The sequence below is a fragment of the Pelobates fuscus genome, chromosome 12, assembly GCF_036172605.1.
Source record: "Pelobates fuscus isolate aPelFus1 chromosome 12, aPelFus1.pri, whole genome shotgun sequence".
Taxonomy (NCBI): Eukaryota; Metazoa; Chordata; class Amphibia; order Anura; family Pelobatidae; genus Pelobates; species Pelobates fuscus.
Genome location: NC_086328.1, coordinates 120,017,329 through 120,040,847, shown reverse-complemented (window position 1 = coordinate 120,040,847; position 23,519 = coordinate 120,017,329). Strand labels below are relative to the sequence as shown.

General features: G+C 42.6%; 1 protein-coding gene across 1 annotated transcript in view; it reads right to left on the bottom strand.

Moving 5' to 3' along the window:
• Positions 1-1,005: 1,005 nt before the first annotated feature.
• The window catches only part of PAMR1 (peptidase domain containing associated with muscle regeneration 1), a 62,637-nt gene continuing 40,123 nt past the window's right edge, over positions 1,006-23,519 (bottom strand). The window contains exons 7-11 of the mRNA XM_063437890.1: positions 21,755-21,967; positions 10,610-10,676; positions 9,302-9,537; positions 6,291-6,583; positions 1,006-2,374 (exon numbers count right to left, since the gene is read on the bottom strand). Of these exons, the coding sequence (XP_063293960.1) occupies positions 1,838-2,374; positions 6,291-6,583; positions 9,302-9,537; positions 10,610-10,676; positions 21,755-21,967 (1,346 nt within the window). The 3' untranslated portion in view covers positions 1,006-1,837. The remainder of the gene's footprint in view (positions 2,375-6,290; positions 6,584-9,301; positions 9,538-10,609; positions 10,677-21,754; positions 21,968-23,519) is intronic.

Here is a 23,519-nt window from a genome sequence, read left to right as displayed (position 1 = left end):
GGGAAAATCAAATCTTATGGCTTGACCAGTGCATGCAGATCCTTGTTTAACGATGTACTGACTATATAAATATCAAATCAAATATTGGATCTTTAACAACTTATATGAATAAAATAAGATGCTCACATTGTGCTTGTCAGGATAGGGTAGGAACGAAACGAACAGATATGAACAAGACTTATTCCAACTTCTGGTCCTTAGAGTTGCCGGACTACGGTCAATGGTGTACAGAGGTTAAGAGAAACATTAAACAAGCCAGGAACTCTTAAAGTAAAAACTCTATGTGCTGACTGAAAGATAGAGGCAAGAGGAATAGTTTTTTTTAGGAATTTGCAAAGACAATGACATTGTTGTTTGTGGTCTGGTGACCAGGGGGGGCAAGTAAAGGTGATATTTCCTTACCTAACCTGTCCCTCGCAGACGCAGTCATCTACCTCCGGCCTGTCCTCTTCTTCTCCTGGCGTTTTAACTGAGAGTACAGCAATGAGGTCAATTGATGATTCCTCCAGACTCCATAGACAGAGTCAAATATTTCACATCTTGTCTCAAATTAGCAACAAAATGTTACAGGAAGTTTAGACACACTTCTAAAATATGGGGTCAGAGAAAAGTGGAGAGCATTGTTACAGCTTGTCTTGCACTTGCCCAAGTATTAGTGGAATATTAGTTTGGCTTGGCAGTAAGTCTATACATGAGATGCTCGATATTGTCATATACATCTATAAATTGATGCTTGTAAAAGCAAGCGTGAAGCAGAATCATCCCCTTAATATGTAACTGGGGTCCATTTCTGGACGGCAGTAGCTCTGCCCAGTGTCTAGTGGTGTAAGGTGTAGCAAATATACAGAGCCAAAATAATCTTTATGAAATACTAATTTTTCGGTGGTGGGGTCCCACTGTCAAAACCAAAACAACTATATATTCTATCCCGAAATTATAATGCATTTTACAGACAGGATTCATGAACTATGAAATAATTCCACGCTCCAATTCTTCACTGTGAATTTTTATTCAACCAAACATCCAACAGAGTGGACGTGACAACGTTTAGGCACGTTAGTACCTTAGTCACGCCTGATAGTCTGCATATCGTGTCTGCCCATTCTCCTATTTGTTTAAGAGTTTATGAAGTTGTGTTGCAGCCCTTTATAGCAGGGAATAAATGCAATGATTGCTCCAGGTGCACAGAAATCTTTCTTAAAATAATAAGCGCACACACACGTTCCTTTTAACAACACATCTCTTGGTAAAGAATTCCAGTTAGTTTAAGAGTCCCCTGTGAGATAAACAGTTTTACTTGCTCAACTGTTCAAAGGTCAACCCTCTAAATTACATAATGGAGAAGTAATGGATCTCAAGGAGCTCGGTAAAACTCAGGAGACTTTCCTGGACTAATATTTCAAGGATGGAGAATTCCTCTGGTGGATTAAACTCACAAAGTTGTGTACACAAAATACTGCATACTGCACTCCCTTCTGGCTCTAGAACAATTTATCTAGTTCAGAATTATCTGCAGATACAACACAAGCTTTGTATTGCTCCGTATATTTCTCTTAGTAAAAAATATTTCACATCTTATCTTACATCAGCAACAAAATGTTACATGAAGTTCTAGACACACTTCTACAATCCGGGGTCATTGTTACAGCTTGTCTTGCACTTGCCCAAATATTAATGGAATATTAGTTCTGCTTGGCAGTAAGTCTATACATGAGATGCTCAATATTGTCATATACATGTATAAAGTGTTGCTTGTAAAAGGAAGCGGGAAGCAGTCTTGTGCCCTTAATGTCTAACTGGGTCCTTATTTAAACACAAGCACTTTTGTCGGCATACATTACTTCAGATTCTTGTCTAGCCAGTCTTGAAAGGTGACCACTTTAGTGTAGCCAGTGTACAGCTCCCGGCTGCAGGTCTTGTCGTAGCCCCAGCTGACCAGTCCTAGTAGATGCCAGTTGCCCTCTGGTGATGTTGTCCCTGGTAGCAGAACAGTGGCAATGCCACCAGTTTCTGAAGGACAGATGCTGGAATTAGACAAGAATGTTTGCTTGGCACAGAACATGCTCTCAGTAACGCTAACTGAGATACCATTCTCTTCATATTGCTGCTCGCAAAGTAAGGAATCCACAGGTTCCACCAATCCAGCTCGAATTGTCTCATTTTTGTAACCTGGAGATTTGGGGTCAACAAGGATCCTCCACCCACTGATGACTATTCTAGAGTCCATCATAGATGATCCCAGCTCATTTGCCGCAGAGACACAAACTGGTTGTACATAGTCACTCACTCTTGCCTTGTCCAGAAGTTTGATGACAGCAATATCAGAATCCAGCAAAATGGGGTCATAGTTCGGATGCACAATGAGAGCAGAGATCTAAAAAGAATATAACACATTTTAAGTATACACTTCAAAGCATCATATCAGACACGATCTACTTGGAAAATAGACTTATAGACTAATCTGACATGGCATTCGGATTTTGACCTTAAATTTAAAAGTCACCTTGATTTCTCAATTTAGTGAATGACCCTGTTAGTAAATCAATCTCAGAATACTAAACAATAACCTTATACTTTCAAATTTCTCCAATTAGAAGTCATTTAAACAGCTAAATGAAGATAGTCTATAATCAAAGGCAGGTATAAAAGTTATAAAAGTGCACTAAAGAGAAAACTGGGGCAAAGTTCAAATTGTGCACTGCCTCCATAAAAAAAGAAAAAAAACACCTTTTATTCCCCAATTTGTAGTTTCGCACCATTTTTCAAATGTCAAACTGTTGCTAAATCTCCCCCATAACTCCAGTCCAATATGGGGAGAAAGAAGTAAGCCGTTGTGGTCAGGGCCGGATTAAGAGCACACTGGGCCTGGTGCTGACAATTATGATGGGCCTAATTACGGAATCTTATTGACCAAAAACACTAAAACAGTCATGCCTCCCAAAAAGGGGGCATGTCTGTCTAAAGAATTTGAAGGACAGCCTGGTATGAATGCATGTCAGGCTGCCAGCCAATCCTGCAGGCTGTCCAACTAAGGGCATACTATGCAGGCAGCATCCTGAGCTTGAAATAAATGCATCCTAAAATGCGCTCACTCCATGCTTTCTAAGGGCGGTCCCCTAGCACTCACATGTCCACTTGTCTCCTTACCTTCTTACTAGCAGGCAGAAGTTCCTGGTATATAGTCTGAGACAGAGAAAAGGTGTATGTAGTGAGTGTAGAAGAAAGGGGACATGCCACAGTGTTAGAGAGACCAGCGTCTGCATTACCCAAACTAATTTTATTGTCAGCCAGTCCACACAAGTTTTGTTCCCATACATCCCTCTTAAGTTTCCAAACTTAAAGGGACACTATAGTCACCATAACAACTACAGCTTATTGTATTTTTTTTCTGGTAAGTAGAATCATTCCATCCAGGCCTTTTGCAGTAAACACTGTCTTTTCAGAGAAAATAACTCCACTGGGCACTCCTTAGATGGCTTCTAGAGGTGCTTCCTGGGGCAGTACTGCCTAGTGTGCAGCACTGCCATTCGGTGTCTCCACCCTCGGCATGCAGACACTGAACTTTCCTCATACAGATGCATTGATTCAATTTATCTTTATGAGGAGATGCTGATTGGCCAGGGCTATGTTGGACTTGTGCTGACTCTGCCCCTGATCTGCATAGTTGACAGTCTCAGCAAATCCTATGGGGAAGTATTGTAATTTGCTCAGACCACCACTTCTGATGATGTCAGCAGACAGTCAGTTCAGAGGCAGAGCCAGCAGCTGCAGACTTGAATACAAGTTATATTTAACTATACTTAGGGAGGCAAGAAGGGGCCAGGGTGGTGGTTTTAACATAATAGGGTCAGAAATACATGATTGTGTTCCTGACCATATAGTGCTCCTTTAAACAAGAGTATGTGAAGAGTAGTTAGGGTTGCCACCTTTCTTGGAAAAAAATACCAGCCTTAATCATTTGTATAATCACAAGGAGTGACATCAGAGAAAATTCTGTAAAATCACCAACAGACTACTCACAGTTTGATTGCTCCCAGTGTCTCAGTCTCACAAGTCACCCAGTGTCTCAGTGTCCCTAGGTATCACAGTGTCAGTGTCCCCATGTCGCCCAGTCCCCTAGTCTCTCAGTGTCTCAATGTCCCCATTTCTCCCAGTGTCCCAATGTCTCAGTGTGTCCCCATGTCACTAGGATACTGGGGACACAGTGAGACATGGGGGCACTGAGAGACCCGGGGACACTGAGACACCCGGGGACACTGAGAGACCGGGGGACACTGAGACACCCGGTGGACACTGAGAGACCGGGGGACACAGAGACATGGGGACACTGAGACATGGGGACACTGAGACATTTAGGGAAACTGGGAGAAATGGGGACACTGAGACACTAGGGAGACATGGGGACACTGAAACATTTGTGGACACTAGGGACACAGAGACATGGGAACACAGACACTGAGAGACTAGGGGAAACTGGGAGACTAGGGGACACTGGGGACACTTGCTGGGAGACAGACACTTGGAGACACTGGGAGACATGGGGACAGTTGTGGACATAGACATGGGGACACTGGGACATATAGGGACACTGGGAGACATGGGGACACTAGGCACACTGAGACACTAGGAACACAGACACTGGGAGACATGGGGACACTGAAACATTTGGGGACACTAAGACACTAGGGACACAGAGACATGGGGACACCGGGAGACTATGGGACACTGGCTGGGAGACAGACACTTGGGGACACTGGGAGACATGGGGACAGTTGTGGACATAGACATGGGAACACTGGGACATATAGGGACACTGGGACACATGGGGACACTAGTGACACTGAGAGACATGGGACACAGACACTGGGAGACTTGGGGACACTGAGACACTAGCGACACTGGATGGGGACATGGGGAGAAACGGGGACATAGTGTCTCTGTGTCCCAATTTCTCAGTGTCTCCCAATGTCCCTATGTTTCACAGCATCCCCATGTGTCTCAGCATCCCCATGTGTCCCAGTGTCCCCTAGTGTCTCAGTGTCCCCATGTTTTCCAGTGTCCCCAAGTGTCTGAGTGTTTCCAGGTCTCCCAGTGTCTGTGTCCCCATGTGTCCTAGTGTCTCAGTGTCCCCTAGTGTCTGTGTCCACATTTGTCCCCTAGTGTCTGTTTCCCCTAGTGTCTCAGTGTCCCCATATGTCCCCTAGTGCCTCAGTGTCCCCTAGGGTCTCAGTGTCCCCGTGTGTCCCTGCTGCCTTTCCCCCCATCCCTCTCTTACCTGAGCTGTAGAGCTGCTGTCTGGACTCTGTGCTGTATTGCTGCTCCCCCACGGATCAGTAAGTAGTAGAGAGAGGCAGGGATATGCTGTAACTTCCTATCCCTGCCTCTCTTCACACACAGTGACCCCTACTGGCCGGTGCTGGTATTGCAGAGTAATCTCCATTTATTCTGAGAAAAATACCTGCATTTGTAGTGCCGGTATTACTGCAATACTGGCATGGCCAGGCAGCCTCAAATACCAGTCAGGTGGCAAACCAGTAAAATACCAGTCAGATGGCAAACCTAAGAGTAAACCTAGAGTAGTGTGTAAAAAAAAAAAAAAAGAAATTTTTTTTTTTTTTTTTTTTTTTTTAAATGGGCCTATTCCATGGGCCTGGGCCTGGAGCTGCAGCTCCATCAGCCCCTATGTTAATCCGGCCCTGGTTGTGGTACTAACTAGGGGTAGGCAACCTTCGGCACTCCAGATGATGTGGACCACATCTCCCATAAAACTCTAGAGCCATAATGCTGGCAAAGCATCAGGGGACATGTAGTCCACAGCACCTGGAGTGGTGAAGGTTACCTATCCCTGATCTAAACCATTCACCCTCACCTGCAGAGCCACTCACATCCCGGTGGATGCATGCACTAGCTCAGACATGCAATCTTCGATTATCATACATAGCAGAACAGTATTATTTCTTATTATTATATGTCAGTTTTAATATAGTCAGAGAATGATACTTCTATCCACACAGTTATCTGCGACCGGAATTTCCCGCTCTACTTCTTCTTCACTTTAAACTAAAATGTTTGCTTTAATCTAATCAACTATATTGGCTTTTCAATGTCTGAAAACCCAATAAAATATGAATTTAAAAAACAACTAGTGATTTGTGACTCTGCAGGACCTTGTCACGAACATAATCTATTGATCCTTATGCTTAACTGAGAACAAAACCTGCATCCTACGGGAAATATAACTGGTACCCATCTTCTATGCATCTATAATCCCAGTTGCCATAGTTACTGACACGTAGATGCTGCTGGCTTTTCTCCTCTCGGTCGTCATCTCGGTAGAATTTCCCCAGCACTACTTTCAGGTCCGACACCTTGATTACAGAGTTTTTCCCAAGATCAGTGACACAGTGAGCGGCTATTCCCACTGTGCGTTCATTAAGCAGTGCGCCGCTACACACCAAGACCCACGAGCCCTTCCTCAGATTGACATCTTTTACACCATTAGATCTTCTGTACAGGGCAGCCTGCCATGGCCACCGCGTTTTTGATAACTTTGAGACAGTGAAGTTTTCCAGTTTTCCACAAACTAGACAAAAAGTGAAAAGTAAGCTGTGATTAATTGTCAAAGAAAAAAAAATGTAAAAAAAAAAAAAGAAACAATATCAAAAACAGACAGTGCAAGAGGAATATTGTTAAGAACAGTTCGTGGTTGGACCTAAGCTCCCTCCTAACCAATGTCTTCTTCTCGCCTCCTACACAGATATGTGGTTGAGCATTTTAATTGGAGAAAATTAATTAGATCTTTTTTATAACTTAAATCCCTACATCTCACATTCATATCACATCTAATTACATATGTTTTAGAGCATCAGATGTTCTTGTAACAGGTCCCCATAAGGGATTTGAGTTCGCAGTCAGCTGATTCCTGCACCATGGGACACAGCAGAATGAAAAGAAAGTTAGAAGTTAGAAATGTAAAATCTATTGACAATGCAAGAATGTGAGATACTCTAAGCAAAATAACTTTAGATTAATGAAGCAGTTTTGGTGTATAGATCATGTCCCTGCAATATCACTGCTCAATTCTCTGCCATTTAGGAGTTAAATCAATTTTGTTTCTGTTTATGTAGCCCTAACCACACATCCCCTGGCTGTGATTCACACAGCTTCCATGAAAAATGGTTTACTTTTCAATCGGATCTCACAGCACAGTTGGTTTACTTTAGAAGTGTTTACCCTCTGCTCTGTTAATTGAACTTTAGTCACACACAGGTGGATCCTGTAGAATGTAGAAGGCTATTAAATGTACAGGAGATAATAACTTCTAAATTAAACAGACTATGCAACAAAAGATGTTTAAATATTAGATTTCTCATTACATGAAATGTGTAGGGAGACTGTATAGGTCACATGCAGGGAGGTATGAGTAGGAATGCATAAGCAAACTGATTTAACTCCTAAATGGAAAATAATCAAGCAACTTGCTGCAGGGGCATAGTCTATACACCAAAACCACTGCATTAAGCTGACATTATTATGGTGCTTAGTGTCCCTTTAACAAAATATAATAGAAGATTTCAAACTACCAGCGAATGAACTCATTCTGCTGTGGTAGAGATGGCAAACCTTACAACTGCAGCTATTCTCAAACTACATTTACCATGGTGCTCAGCGACAAAGGTAAGACATCACCTATGAATCTTTAAATATGAGAGTATTGGTTCCCTATCCAAATTCAGAATTATCCACTTTTTTAATCAAATCATATTGGTGCATTTATTTCTTATTAGACATATATATTTACGGTCACATTGGAAACTCAGTTAGTGCCAAATAAATTGAACAATCATGGAGACTATACCTCAATTAATGCCTGTGGTACTGGGCATCCACCAAGACTGCACCTCTATTAATGCCAGCTGGATTGGGTATCCACCAGACTGCAACTCTATCAATGCCAGCTGGACTGGGTATCCACCAAGACTGCAACTCTATTAATGCCAGTTGGATTGGGTATCCACCAGACTGCAACTCTATCAATGCCAGCTGGACTGGGTATCCACCAAGAAGGCAACTCTATTAATGCCAGTTGGATTGGATATCCACCAAGACTGCAACTCTATCAATGCCAGTGGGACCGGGCATCCACCAAAACTGCAACTCAATCAATGCCAGTTGGATTGGGTATCCACCAAGACTGCAACTCTATCACTGCCAGTGGGACTGGGTATGCACCAAGACTGCAACTCTATTAATGCCAGCTGGATTGGGTATCCACCAAGACGGCAACTCTATTAATGCCAGTTGGATTGGGTTTCCACTAAGACTGCAACTCTATCAATGCCAGTGGGACCGGGCATCCACCAAGACTGCAACTCAATCAATGCCAGTTGGACTGGGTATGCACCAAGACTGCAACTCTATCAAGGCCAGTTGGACTGGGAATCCACCAAGACTGCAACTCTTTCAATGTCAGTGGGACTGGGCATCCACCAAGACTGCAACCCTATCAATGCCAGTGGGACTGGGCATCTACCAAAACTGCAACTCTATCAATGCCAGTTGGATTGGGTATCCACCAAGACTGCAACTCTACCAATGCCAGTGGGACTGGCTATCCACCAAGACTGCAACTCAATGACTGTCAGTATGATAATTCAGTCACTGGATCTATACATTATGAAAGTAGTATGGGCACTAATACTGTGAACAGGGCTCTGCAACGTCTGGCACTATTCATTAATAAAGTATGGGTACTGATGGTTCCACTGCTGTGTCATTTCACTTTAAGATTGTTGGGTAGGGTGCTTACTATAACACCTCCTTGTCTTGAGACTTGCCTAAAAAGTGCCATATCTGCTGATATAATCCCACTTAAAACCCAATTACCCTTTAATGCCAATTTGGATTTAACTCTGCTCCAAGTAACATAGCAAACTGTCAGAGTCACACCAATTCATGGCAGTCTGTATTTAATAGTAATGACTTTGATCATTAAACTCCTTAGACAGTGCAACCAGTCAGATCTTAACACAGAGATTTTGATATTTAATATTTTTGCATAGGTTTTGAAAATGATTTAATGTTTATGGATACAATTTTACAATATATTTTGCTACATATTAATAACTATATATATCATATATAAAATTATATCTCAACATATAAAACAGATAAACATATTAAAACATATAAATATTTTTCATCAGAATAAATCATTTTAAACGTTAATCCAAAAATCTGAAATTGTTCGGAAAGCTTATCCAACAATATTAAATTGAGGCCAACGTCTGGAGAAACCTACTAGGAACACAAGATGGTGCTCGGCCACTCCACTTCCCAGTCTTCAGACAGGTCCTTCGGCTGCTGCCGGTGCGCCGGTAGAAAGGAGATATGCAGTCGTATTGGAGCTGTGTGTGCAGATGCTGGTAACCTGGTGGGAGCTCTCCAGTTGGCAGTGCCGTCTTTTTGGTGGGGTAGATGCCATTTTTACTTTCCTTGGTGAATGAAGAAGAGTACAGTTGGTGTATAGGTGTCTCCCTGCAATGATACACAGTGTACAGTCACTGGAACATGCGCATAAAAATGTCAGGTGGGTTAACAGTACTTGTTTTAAAGGGACAGCATGGGTGTGTGGACCTAAACACTGAACATTGCCAGTGGCAGGGAGCTCAACGTGAATTTAAAGTGAATTTCAAAATGTAGGCCAGGATAGCTGAATTAGAAAAATTCTGCAGGTTAATCTTATTTTCGGTTTTGCTGGTTTAGCCTTAACCCCTTAAGGACACAACTTCAAAAATAAAAGAGAATCACAACGGATTATTTCCGTCATGTGTCCTTAAGGGGTTAAATTAGAAATTCACTTTCAATTGGCAACAATTCTCACTGTAAATAACTATGTTAATTAAGTGTAAAATATTCTATACTATTAAAAGGTAACTAAAAAAAAAACATTGATTCTCACTTTATATTCTCAGCAGAACACTCTACATACCTAAGGCAGCTTGCTGCATATTTATGAGTGAAGAGTTTGCCCCTTTTTTCATTTTACAAAGAGTACAGATTTCAATAGAACTTGGCACTTTTATAAAATAACCATGTTACACCCCCTGGCTGTCAATCATACAACATGCCCTGTTACTTCCTGGTTGTGTAGCTCAGTGAAGCTAAGCTCAAGAGGCAGCAATTACCCAGAGTGTCTGCCTTGCACAGACTTCTCATGAAAGTGCGTTGGGAAGTCTGTGATTGGACAGCCACATAAAGTATGGGCGGGGAAAAAGGGGAGGCCTTGCAATGCAAAGGCTGCAGACAAGAGTTCTGCAGGCAGCTTTTTCAAGTTGTTCTTAGATATGCTCCCAATGAAAAACACATGTATAATTAAATGGATGGATATTTTTTTATATTTGTTTTATATTTGGGCAGTAGGCTGTTCCTTTAAAGAGCACTTGACATTCGAGATGTTTATGTCTTTATTTTTCAAGATAATGCATCTGAAAAAAAATGCAATTCATTATAAAAGAGAAAAATGATATTATTTAATATTTGAAGTAGGCTGTAGCTATGCAATTAACAAAGTACTGTTAAAACGAATAAGGGGTAAATAGTATCTTACCTAGACTGGACAAGCGAGGGAAGGACTTTCTGTCGCACTAGGTCAGAGATCTTGGGTTCCTTACATGCTGGAAAACAGATGATGTACGTTTCCCTCAGCTAATGTAATATCTGGGTATAAACTTGCTAATATTCAAATGTTTGTGGCACCTGCATTTAATCCCTTCTCTATCTAGCACTTTGTGAATACATTGCTAGCATAATAAAACATCATTTTCTCACATAATGTTTGACAGTAGGTTTGTATATAAATATGCAAATTATTTATTAAAATATAAATTATGTATATAAATATATAATGATTTTTTTTTTGGCAATCCCCCCCCCCCGTGTGGTTATATCACTAACCCCTCCCCTTTACAAATATAACACGTCTAACCACACCCATTTTCTATGGAAACCACTCCACCCCCAATCCAGGTCACATGTCACCCACTTCCTACAGTGCCAGCTCTGCTCCCAAAAAGCTTAATAGTGCCACATTTGTGCCCAGCTTCCCAGTGCCGCCTCTTTCCCCATACAGCTTCCCAGTGCCATCTTTGTTTCAAAATAGCTAATCAGTGGGGGCGTGTCCTGGAAGCGGACCGGAGCAGTCGCATGTAGCTGGAGCTCCGTGCCGCGACGGCTAAATAGGAGTCATATCTACAGAAAGAAAGCTGACTAATATACAAAAAACGCTATCCGACGACAGCATGTCCCAGACAAAGGGCAGGAGGACCGGGGAGAGGGGAGAAAAGAACAATTTCTTTGCCTCAAGAGCAGGACAAGGAAAGGCCTCAACCCTGACAGAGCACGTCCAAGATGGCGCCGGCGGGGAACTCGAGACAGAGGCCCTGCAAGGCGAAAATGAACAAGACAGCCCTCTAACCCACAAAACCCTGAAAAGGCTTCTAGAAGAAATGTCCGACAAAATAGTGGGGAAGGTGGACAGAGCCATCAAGGACCTAAGTAAGGAGATACAGGAGATTGGCCAGCGCACATCGCGCACAGAGGATCAGCTCTCAGAAATGGCGGAGGCCCACAACTCCCTAGCTGACACTGTGGAGGGCCTGGTTGCGAGAATGGACGCCCAAGACCTCAAAGTTGCGGACATTGAAGATAGGGCACGCCGCAATAATCTGAGGATAAGGGGTGTGACAGAAGAGGTCAAGACAGAAGACCTTACAGCCCACATCACCGGCTTGCTGAGAGAATTGGCCCCGGATCTACCACAAGATCTGCTCCTGCTGGATAGGACTCACAGAACCGCCAAACCGAAATTCCTACCGGCTGACACTCCAAGAGACATCCTACTACGCATGCACTATTACCATGCCAAAGAGGCGATACTCAATGCCAGCAGAAAAAGGAAAGACTTACCTACGGCATACAAGGGGACCACCATCTACGCGGACATATCATCATATACCTTGAGGAGACGACGAGACTTTCGAGACATAACCACGGCGCTCAGGGACAATCATCTCCCATATAGATGGGGCTATCCCACCAAACTTCTAGTGCTGAGAGATGGGAGAACTATCGTCATGGGCTCCCCGGAGGACGGCCACAGAATCTTGCGGGATTGGAACTTGGCTGCCATATCGACGGAGGAACAAGAGGGGAATAGGACCAGGGCCCCGCAGGAATGGAAGAGGGCGAAAAAGAAATAAGAGACAGAGACTTTACCTGTGGAGGAGGACTGGTGCTTTAAAGATCGAAATGGTCAACTAAGGGGCAGGGTAACGTACTAAAATGTAACCAGCACATGATATAACTAGTAAACTCGTGAGTGAGTAAGAGGAGCAATAAGGGCTTCTATAAGTAAAGCCATATACGTTTAAAAACAAAAAAAACAAAAAAAAAAAAAAAACAAACGAAAAAAGAAAAAATAATATTAATAATTTTAAAATGATAAAAATGAAAACAACACAAAATGATCCCAGAGTAACCGAGGGCCCAGAGAGTTTAGACCTTTATCTCCCACCCTGACCAGCCGTTTGTAATATGCTACCATGACTCATCCACATGGCCGAGATGCGCAGCTAGACAAGCATCCACAGATGCCTCATCCCCGGCAGGGACTTACTGTAGCGGTAGTTAATCCACATAGAAACACTAGATAAGAATAATTAAAATCTAGCAGAATAAAAAAAAAAAAAAAAAAGGAAAGAAGCATATAAATAAAATAAAAAAAAAAAAAAAAAAAAAAAAAGGAAAAAAAAAAGGACGCAAAATATAAAATAATGGCAATACCTAGTGGACTGCTCAGTGCTAGATTTAGGCCTAAGGCTTTTGTGGAATGTTGGATTTCTTCACTGTATAAAACCAATATAGCCGTAGAGGGAGACAGCTCCCGCAGGAAGCGAGGCTAGAGCCTCTACCCCCGAGGCACGTACACGCAGTGCCACGCCGATAAAACGGCAACATCAATTAATAGGAATGTTCATGTATATATTGTTGTTTATGTATATACTGTTGTTTATGTTATTGTACTGTTGAATGTTATGTTTCACCAGACTTTCACCCCATATAGTGGGTTAGGTATTACTTTAATGATATTAAGGTTAGTGGGTGACCCGACTCCAACACTTACAGGGGCACCAATGGGAAATACAACCGGCCAGACCACTGGTACTCAACGCTCCGAAACATCAGAAGGTAGAATACAACACACACACAGGGCTATACTGCTCGGCTTGATCAAGCTGGGAAGAGCAGGTACCCTCCTAACAGTAGACCAGCACGAGAGAAATAAAGCACAACTCACTCACAAGCCACCGTGAAGATATGCACACTTAATGTCCGAGGCCTCAATTTACCTGTAAAACGTCATTTGCTCAACAGGGAAGTTAGGACCCTAGGAGCGGACATACTATACCTCCAAGAAACACACTTTAGACACAACGATCATCCAAATATATTACCCATAGAGTACCCTTACCAATACCATGCCACGTCTCCCACGAAGTCTAGAGGAGCTTCCATCCTAATACACAAAGCAGTCGCATTTACACTACACTCAGCAGACATAGACCCGAACGGTAGATATGTCATAGTCCAGGGGCTGGTCAACGATATCCTATACACCATTGTAAATATATACTCCCCAAATACGAACCAGAGAAATTTTTTACACAAGATCCTAACCAGGATAAAACAGACCCAAGCAGGGATTACAGTGATAGGGGGAGATTTCAACCACATATTTGACCCACAACTAGACACCACTCTTCCACCCCACCGAAAACACCACCGCCCATTAAAGAGACAATGCAGAGCTATTGTAAAACTCCTACACAGCCACCATTTTTATGACGCGTGGAGAGTATTGCACCCGACAGACAGAGCGTACACCCACTTCTCGGCAGTGCACAACTCTTACTCCAAAATAGACGGATTCCTACTCTCAGGAGCCGCGCTAGACCAACTCTTACACAGTGACATACAGCAGATCACATGGTCCGACCACGCACCAGTGACTATAGAACTGAAAAATAACTATGACTTTAAGCATCGCAGCCCATGGAAAATCAACAACTCTTTGCTATAAGATAGGGAATTTGTTAACTCCCTAGAGGGGGACCTAAAAACATACTTTCACCAAAATGACACAAAAGACACCACAGACGCTACACTGTGGCTAGCGCACAAAGCGGTAGCGCGAGGCCTGCTAATTCGCAGGGCATCCTACCTAAAACGAACTCGCCAAACCCAGCTAAGGGCATGGCAGAGGGAACTGTACGAGTTGAACAGCCTAAACCAACAGACCCCAACGGCTGAAACGAAAGCCAAAATACAACAAGTCACACAGCTCATACACAAACAAGCACTAGATACGCTGAATTACCACATGCAGAAGCTCAAGATCTCACATTACACACAAGGCAACAAGGCAAGCAAATTACTAGCGCAACGACTAAAACAGAGACAGGCATCCCAGAAAATCTCATATCTCACAGACACATCGGGGAAAAAAATCTCTACGCCCAAGGGAATAAGTGAGGTGTTTGCCACTTATTATTCCTCATTATACAACATCCAGAAAGAAACAACAGTAATTCACCCAACGAATGTTAGCATAGGAAGCTACCTAGACGGGGTACAACTACCCAAGCTTACGCCACAACAACAGGACACTCTGACGGGACCGATAGAGGCCCAAGAGATCATGGACATGATCAAGACCCTCCCGTCCGGGAAATCCCCGGGACCAGACGGGTTTGACAACCAATACTATAAGCAGTTCACCACAATTCTAGCGCCCTACCTAGCCAGAATGTTCACAGAAGCAGCCCAAAATGGCGAACTCCCCAGAGACGTACTGTCTGCCCATATTGTCACGCTCCCCAAACCCAACAAGCCTCCCACAACTCCGCAAAATTTCCGACCCATCTCCCTCCTCAACACTGATGCGAAGCTCTTCGCTAAACTATTCGCAAATAGGCTGGGAAACATCTTACCACACATCATACACAACGACCAGGTGGGATTCGTCAAAGGGAGACAGGGAGCAGAAAACACTAGAAAGGTCATAAACATCCTTTACCATCTAAAAGCCCAGCAGAAAGGGGGACTGATGGTCTCCCTCGACGCGGAAAAAGCTTTTGACCGCCTGCACTGGGGGTTCCTGCGGGCAGTTTTAAGCAAGTTTGACATCCCACCTGGCTTTGTGTCAGTGGTGCGAGCCCTCTATAGCGAACCCTCGGCAAGAGTGCTCAACGCAGGGTTTCTGTCCGAACCGTTCAAGCTCACGAATGGTACAAGGCAGGGTTGCCCCCTGTCCCCACTGCTATATGTCTTGGCATTGGAACCGCTGGCGGTGAGGATACGCGACAATACAGCAATACATGGTATAGAAATAGGGGGGAGGGAGTACAAAACTAACCTGTTCGCAGATGACATATTGCTTACTCTTACACAGCCACACATATCACTACCAAACCTACTGCAGGAAATCAAGAACTACGGGGAACAATCGTACTATAAACTAAATGTCACAAAAACCCAAGCGATGGGGATAGGTTTACCGCACAGCTCAATAGAACACCTCAAGCTCTCATTCCCACTGGACTGGAGAGACGACCACCTCACATTCCTAGGTTTGAGAATCCCGAGAGACCCGCAAGGCCTCCAGGAACTCAATTACGAGAGATTATACAGAGAATACAGTGACACACTGAAAAAATGGGAAAACACATATATGTCATGGGTGGGGAGATTAGCGGCGGTTAAGATGATGTTATTGCCTAAGTACCAATACTTACTAAGGACACTACAGATCCCCCTCCCCGTTACATACATAAAACGGATGCAAAATGCAATCACAAGTTTTATATGGGCACACAAAAAAATAAGAGTAGCGACATCGATTCTAACCAAGACTGTGGATCAGGGAGGGCTGGGGTTACCGGACATGAGGATGTACTATAGAGCGGCAATAATCTCCACGGCCCTGCAAGCCCACGCAGCCGAAAACCCACCACAGTGGGTAAAAATGGAATCGGCCTGGACAAACCCCAAAGGCATTAAATACCTCTTATGGGTGCCGCACAACCGGCGACCACCGCTCCCACACATGCCCACCACCACAGACACCCTACTCAAAATCTGGGACAAGGCTAAATCGCAACTAGGTTACACAAAAGCTTGGTCATTGGCTACCCCCATATTCAGCATTCATATTGCGTACCCCACCTTCGACCACCGCAAATGGATAGAAAGAGGATGTACACTAGTCAACCACCTATATAGCAAGGGACACATGAAACAATTCCCAGAACTACAAGTAGAATATAACCTACCACTAAACACGATATTCTCCTATTTACAATTGAAAGGAATATTGGCAAACAACACCGACCCGACCACCCCGATAACTGCGAGAAGAATAGAGCATGCATGCATATCAATGACCTTGCCCAAAAAACCACTTTCACTCATTTATGCAATACTAAATGACCCGAGCCAACAAAAACAGGGTGACACCTTTAGGGTAGCATGGCACAAAGACATAGGCAAGGAATTCTCAGACGACCAATGGTCCAGAGCCTTTACGGCCCATAAAGGCAGGTCTAGATGCTCATCCCATCTAGAACTTATGCGCAAACTACAGTACAGATGGTATCTAGTGCCAACCAGATTGGCACACATATACCCGGGCTCCCCCAAAACATGCTGGAGATGCTTAACAGGAGAGGGCACCATGCTCCACACCTGGTGGACCTGCCCGGCCATTAGGGAATATTGGAGGAGAGTGGAGGAGACGATACAAGGTGCACTTCAAATTGAATTCGAGTTAAGACCGGAATGTGCCTTACTACTCATGACATTAGAAACCTACACAAAAACGCAAGCCAGCCTACTGTTCCACATAGTAATAGCAGCCACCCTCCTAATAGCAAGGAGATGGAAACAAACACAAACACCCAAATGGAATGACCTGATACAACAAGTATCACTTAACTTGACTTATGAAATAGGGACCAACCAGCAGTCCCAAATAGCAAAACACATCATGCAAGCTAGACAGGATTGGGAGGTCTTTTTGGAGAAGCTAAGACCAGTGGACGAGCTGGAGCCGTGAGAAAAAAAAAAAAAAAAAAAAAAAAACAGAGAGGAAAATCATTAACAGTAACGGGTAATCGTAGGAACTAGAGGGAGGCGAGGAGTGATGATTCTGGATAAGTAAGATAGAGGTTTACGGAATGCACCCACTACTACACCTGACCCAAAGCATTGAAGAAACAGAACCCACACTGTACATAGTTGAGGGGAACCAGGCCTAACTATCGCAAAGAACAACAAACACGGCAAGATAGCCGGAAGCTTCGTAAATCTGTAGAAGGGCTCTAGGTACTCCCCATCCCCCACACCCCCCTCTGTCTTCCACCCCCCATATACCCCCTTGTTACTACACCCCATACCCCCATCCCGGAACTACAAGCATCAGATATGTTCACTAACAAACGAACGAGAATACCCGCAGCAATGGGTGCAACCACCTCAGCACGCTCTAGGAGCTGCTAACATTCAATAAGAACAAAGCATAAATGTACCACATTACAGTTAGTTACTAGGTTGACTAGTCAATCAGCAAAGGTTCCAAGACAAGTCGATAGATGACTCCAAACAGGTATAATGTGACCTATGTACTTATATGTCTGTTGTAATCTAGATGAAAATCTGTATGACACCCAAGGAAATTCTCCAAAACACATAAAGTGTCAAGCTGACTTTCAGTGTCGAACAAATCTGTCTACATAGAACGACCATGTTGCACTTATTGTGATGTTGTGATGTTATACCATGTGAACGATGTCAATTACCAACGTATGCCAGACATATGTAACATGTTCATCCTTTCCCCCCCCCTTTTTTCTCTTCTGTATCCCTTGTTGAGAATCACGACAAAATAAAAATTGTCAAATTGAAAAAAAAAAAATAGCTAATCAGTGCAAACTATCTCTGTCCCAATATAGCTAATTAGTGCCATCTTAGTCTCAAATTATCAGTCCCTATCTTATCAGTACCACTTTTGTGTCCAAATAGCTTAATAGTGCAATTTTTGTTCCCAAATCACTGACCAGTGTCATCGTTGTTCCAAAATTGCTAATGAGTGACATTTATTTTCCTCCTTTTTTGTATGAACGGTGTGTAAGCTGGGTGTATTTTAGTAGTGTGTGTCTGTGTGCATTGGATGTAATGTGTCTGAGTGTGTGTGCACGGGATGCAGTGTGTTTTACCTTTTTAAAATGTAAAAAACACCCACAATTATTTTCAATGTTTTCAAGAATATTCATTCCACAAATTCCACAAGGACCCATTCGAGACTACAATGGAGTCTAAAGGGCCCTGGAGACAGTTTTCTCTAAAATGCTGGCCCCCATTAACAATATAGTGATATAACTAAGCTCTGTGATACCCAGCTCAAGCTGTCTCTTCTCACCTTAATTACTGTTGCTGGCTGCTGTCACTGGCAGGCTGTTGTGGCTGGTTGGCATGTAGGCTGGCTCTTGTGGCTAGCCAGCTGACTGGCACTGGCAACTGTGACTGGCCTCTTTCTTCCGCCAGCAGGCATCTATTTCTAACCACTTTGTGTGTCTCTTTTCTCTCCCTTTTGTGTGTCTATCTCCCCAGCCCTTCTGTGTGTCTGTTCATCCATGCAGCCCTTCTATGTGCCTCTTTGTCTCCCACAGCCCCTTTGTGTGTCTCTTTCTCCCCATTCCCAGCCCCTCTGTGTCTATTTGCCCCCCAAGTGCTTCTATGTTCCTCTTTGTCCCACCAGCGCTTCTGTGTATCTCTTTGTCCCCCAGCCCCTCTGTGTGTCTATGTTCCCCCCAGCCCCTCTGTGTGTCTCTATGTCATTCTTTAAGCCCCCCTCCCCTCTTTTGCCCTCTTTTTCCCATCTCCCCCTGTCCGCTTATGTAGCTTCCTTCTGTGCCCTCTTAAGCCTCCTCCCATTCTGTGCCCTTTTTAACCCCTCTCCCCTCCTGTCCCCTTATGTAACCCTTCACCCCTCCTGTGCACTCTTTAGCCCCTCTCCACTCCTTTTTACTGATATCCCCCCTCCTGTGCCCTCTTTAGCTGTCTCCCGTTCTGTGCCCTCTTTAGCCCCTCTCCCCTTCTGTGCACTCTTTTGCCCCCCCTCCTCCCTGTGCCCTTATGTAGTCCCCCTTTCCTCCTGTGTCCTCTTTAGCCTTTCTCCCTTTGTGTGCCCCTTTTAGCCTTTCTCCACTTCTGGGCCCTCTTTAGCCACCTCCCCTCCTGTGCTCTTCTTTTGGTCCCTCCCCTTCCTGTGCTCTTCTTTTGGTCCATCCCCTTCCTATGCCCTTTTATAACCCCACTCCTTTGCCATCTTTAGTCCCTCCCTCATGTGCCCTTAAGTGCCCTCCCCCATCCCCTGTGTGTGCTCACTTTCCAGCCCAGCCAGCCTTCCAGGATCTCTGAGCGCCTTCAGACAGGAGGCGGAGCATAAAACAAAGGGTGTTGCGCCTCTACTCACAACATGCCTGGGTGACCAGCCCAGGATTGGCTATGAGTATTAGCAAAATAGACTACTAAAATGCGAAAAAGGTTAAACAAATGTCTGCATTTAAGCAGAATATCCACATTCAGCAGATACAGTTAAATTATATATTTCTAAAATAAAGGAATTGAAAACTGCTATATCAAACTTTATTAATCTTTGGACTGCTAATGTAATGCTAATAGTGAAATGGTAGAGTTCATTCTCTTCTCCCTGATTCTAGTAATAGTATGACCCATTAAAACCTCCTTTACTGTTTGCAAGCAGTGGGTGAGCTGACAATTTCAGCACAGTTACAGCTGTTAAATAAGTTATCAGTTGCTTATGGCAGAGAATTATCTTGCTCTATTGATTGATAATCATTCCTAGAGTATAAATGACGGTGTGTGAGCAGTGAAACTTTACAGATTAAATTTCAATTTGAAAAAAATGGATAAAAGAAAAAAAATGTATACTGAAATCTGGGAATGAAGACGTTAAAAATTCCATGGCTAAGAGTAAAGTGAGTTGCAGTCTATAAAATGTCTTGTGTATTTTAATGTGTGTTCCAATGGCGATGCCCCCTGCTAATGTCACAACAATCATTTGGCATGCAAAAGGAGTGTGCCAAGTGTGGTAAAGAATTCTATAATACAGGGACATTTTTATTTCTCTGCTGTTTAGATCTCTGTGGACAGATTATGGTAAGCTTGAGTTTGTTTGTTATCTTTTTGAAAAACAAAAACAACTATCTCAGTATACGTCTGGTTATCACTAGTACCTAAAAATGAAGTGGTAATTGATCTTACTCTAATGTTATGTGTGGCGAATATATTATGTTGCAAAATTATAGATACTTGATATTTTAATGCACAATATTAATGTTTACATGTTCTGGGCTACCAATGTCACATGTGCTGGGAGCATAACTAGCCCATCGGCACACAATTAACAATATCTCTGTAATGTGCAGTGTTTCAAGCAGACTCCACCATGACCATGTCAAGTCATTGAAGTGGTCATGTTTTTTGGAGTAATCTTTTAAGATAAAAAAAAAAAAAACAGATTCTATTGAATCTCTCTCTACATTTCTCCTACGGGAGATAGTTTATTAGACAGTGAATTGTGAGCAAGTCAAGGTATAATCAAACTATAATACATTTTTCAATTGAGCTGTTTGTCTCAATTTTTTGCAATTTGTTTGTCAAAATACCAGAATTAACTGTTTAATGACTGAATAAATCTGCCTACCTGCCTTTCTGTCTGTCTGTCTGTCTATTTATCCCAAATGTGTTACAGATGTAGCAATCTGGGTAACAAAGATCATATCAGTGGAACTTTGACTGCTGCTATTGAGTGTTCCAATTGGCTCTCAACACAGCTTTAATCGTTTGACTGAACGCAGGATGGAGCAAACAGCATAGCCTTAGACGTATTTATTTGATTATTCATTGGATTTACTTTGAAATGAAAATGGAATTACACTTCCAATTTGCCAGACAGGACATGTGTAATCTGGATAAATAAAACTAGCGAACATGGCTTGGACAGTGAGCCTGGGGCTCTGTCTGCAGCGGATTAACCCTTTATATGCTGCATTTTCCCCAGTATCATATGAGATTTTAAAGAGCATTTTAATTAATAATTTTCCATAATTGTAAGCCCCACTGTGTTAATTCTGCATTGTTCCCTATACCCCTCTTGTTCTTAAAGAGTTAACTATGTATTTTTTTATCCTACAAAACAAGGTGCCTACATATTGCATTTTAACACGTTTTATTCTATAAGACAGCTGCACATTTAATGATAATGGATACAGCTAATGGATTTCATTTTTAAAACACCTGATAAAATATCCATTAAAATGCAAGATGAATGCTGGTTAGTGAAAAACATAGTTCTTCCCCAGCTGCTTTTTCAAAAAACAACTGTTTTACAAAATATATATATATATATATATATATATATATATATATATATATATATATATATTATTTGATAATGAAGTAACAAGCCTGGTACTTAGTTAAAGGAACGGAAATTAAGTGCTTTAAGATTAATAAAATTAAGCATATCTCAATTTACGCAGGTTACCAGTCATGGGAAATCTAAATAAAAAGTTTTGACAGATACTGTCTATCGCTTTCTGCAGAAACTGACCTTTAATACAGATAGGCTGCTTCCCCGACCATTGTCCTCCCTCCAGACAGGTCCTCTGTTGGTTCCCACTGAGGACGTAGGAATTGTTACAGAAGTAGTGGATGCTGGAACCAATTGTCACGTGGTTCCCGCTTCTTAGATTTTCTTGGTCTGGTAGTTTCCTGTATCCATTCAAAGGATGACCTGGATCTTTGCAAGTTTTTTCTTCTATAACTAAAAGCAGAAGATATTCAAGATGAGAAACATTGTCAGGAGATGAAGAACTCATGATAGTCAAGATTATTTTATAAACTGTACATAGAACAGGGAAAGTCAAAGCATACTGTTGGGGACTTATATGTTGACCACCCATAATGTAGGACATTCTATAAGGGCCAGTAAATTATGCCTTTCAAATAACCTTCCGTGTCACAAGATAACCAGGAGCGATTGACACTCTAGGAAATGCATTGTGAAGAAAAATAATTCAAGAACACGGAACGCGGAAAATGTAACCTTGGTTTTTTTACGAGCAAAAGCCGTCCACAAATTATGCAAAAATAATACATGTATGTCAAATATGCAATTATACTGAGAGACGAAGAGAGTGACAAAAAGCATCTGGATTTGAGAATTAATGAATGATATGTCCATGGAATGTTCTTGTTGCCTGATCATTAATAATAAAAAACGCATTTCTTACTGTCTTAATAAATTTCATGAGAAGTCAATCATGCGCCTTGCTGTAGCAGCAGCTGAGAATGGAGATGTTAGTCTGTTACACAATATTAAGGCCTGGGATCAGCTTCTTTGAGCACAGCAAACAGGCTGTCAACAGTCATGGCTGCCAACTCTCTTAGATTTTTAGGGACAGTCCCTAGTTTGTTTCTATCCAGTTTCTTCACTAAAATAGGGATTGTGGAGAAATGACAAAGGAATTGCAAATGCCAAAATAGCCAAACTTGATTTTAATAATTTGTCAGATATTAGTAGTCTCCCATCCCCAGCTGCCTCCTAAGCTCCTCTCCCAGAGGAAATTAGAGTGACTGAGGCTCGATGGCAAATAAATCTTATCCCGACACATCAGTCTCAGTTAAATTTCTAATAAGGCGGTAAATAATTGCTCAGTCTCTTCACTGTATGCTGCTAGAGGGGGAACTGTAAATCACTTCATATTTGGGGGAGCTGTTCTCTCCTTTCCCCATTTTAGAGGTTGGTTCATACTGTTCCATGAAATAGAGGGCATGAACACCCGATTTACACCAGAAGTAACACCTTTCCACCTCTCTTTTGCCAATCTCTAAATAATAAAAAACATGAACCCAGCATTAAATGCCACCATGTTATTAATTCCATGTGGAAGCCATTTGTCATCTACATCCTCCAGCATTGGACCACTATGGAACCTTTAAGAACTCTAGCATTCCAAAGAATCCTTCACAACTCTAGCATTCTATGGAAACCTTGACATCTCTAGCAATCTATGGAACCCTTCACAACTCTAGCATTCTATGGAAACCTTGACATCTCTAGCAATCTATGGAACCCTTCACAACTCTAGCATTCTATGGAGCCCTTCACAACTCTAGCATTCTATGGAACCCTTCACAACTCTAGCATTCTATGGAACCCTTTGCAACACTAGCATTCTATAGAATCCACCCCAGCTTCCCTCAGGGTGTTTCAGCTCAAGTTGATCTGAACTGAATTTCTACCCCGTACTACTTCCACTTAATTTTAATACTTGTTTTTTTTTCCTGCATCTTCAGATAGGCCATTGTGGCCT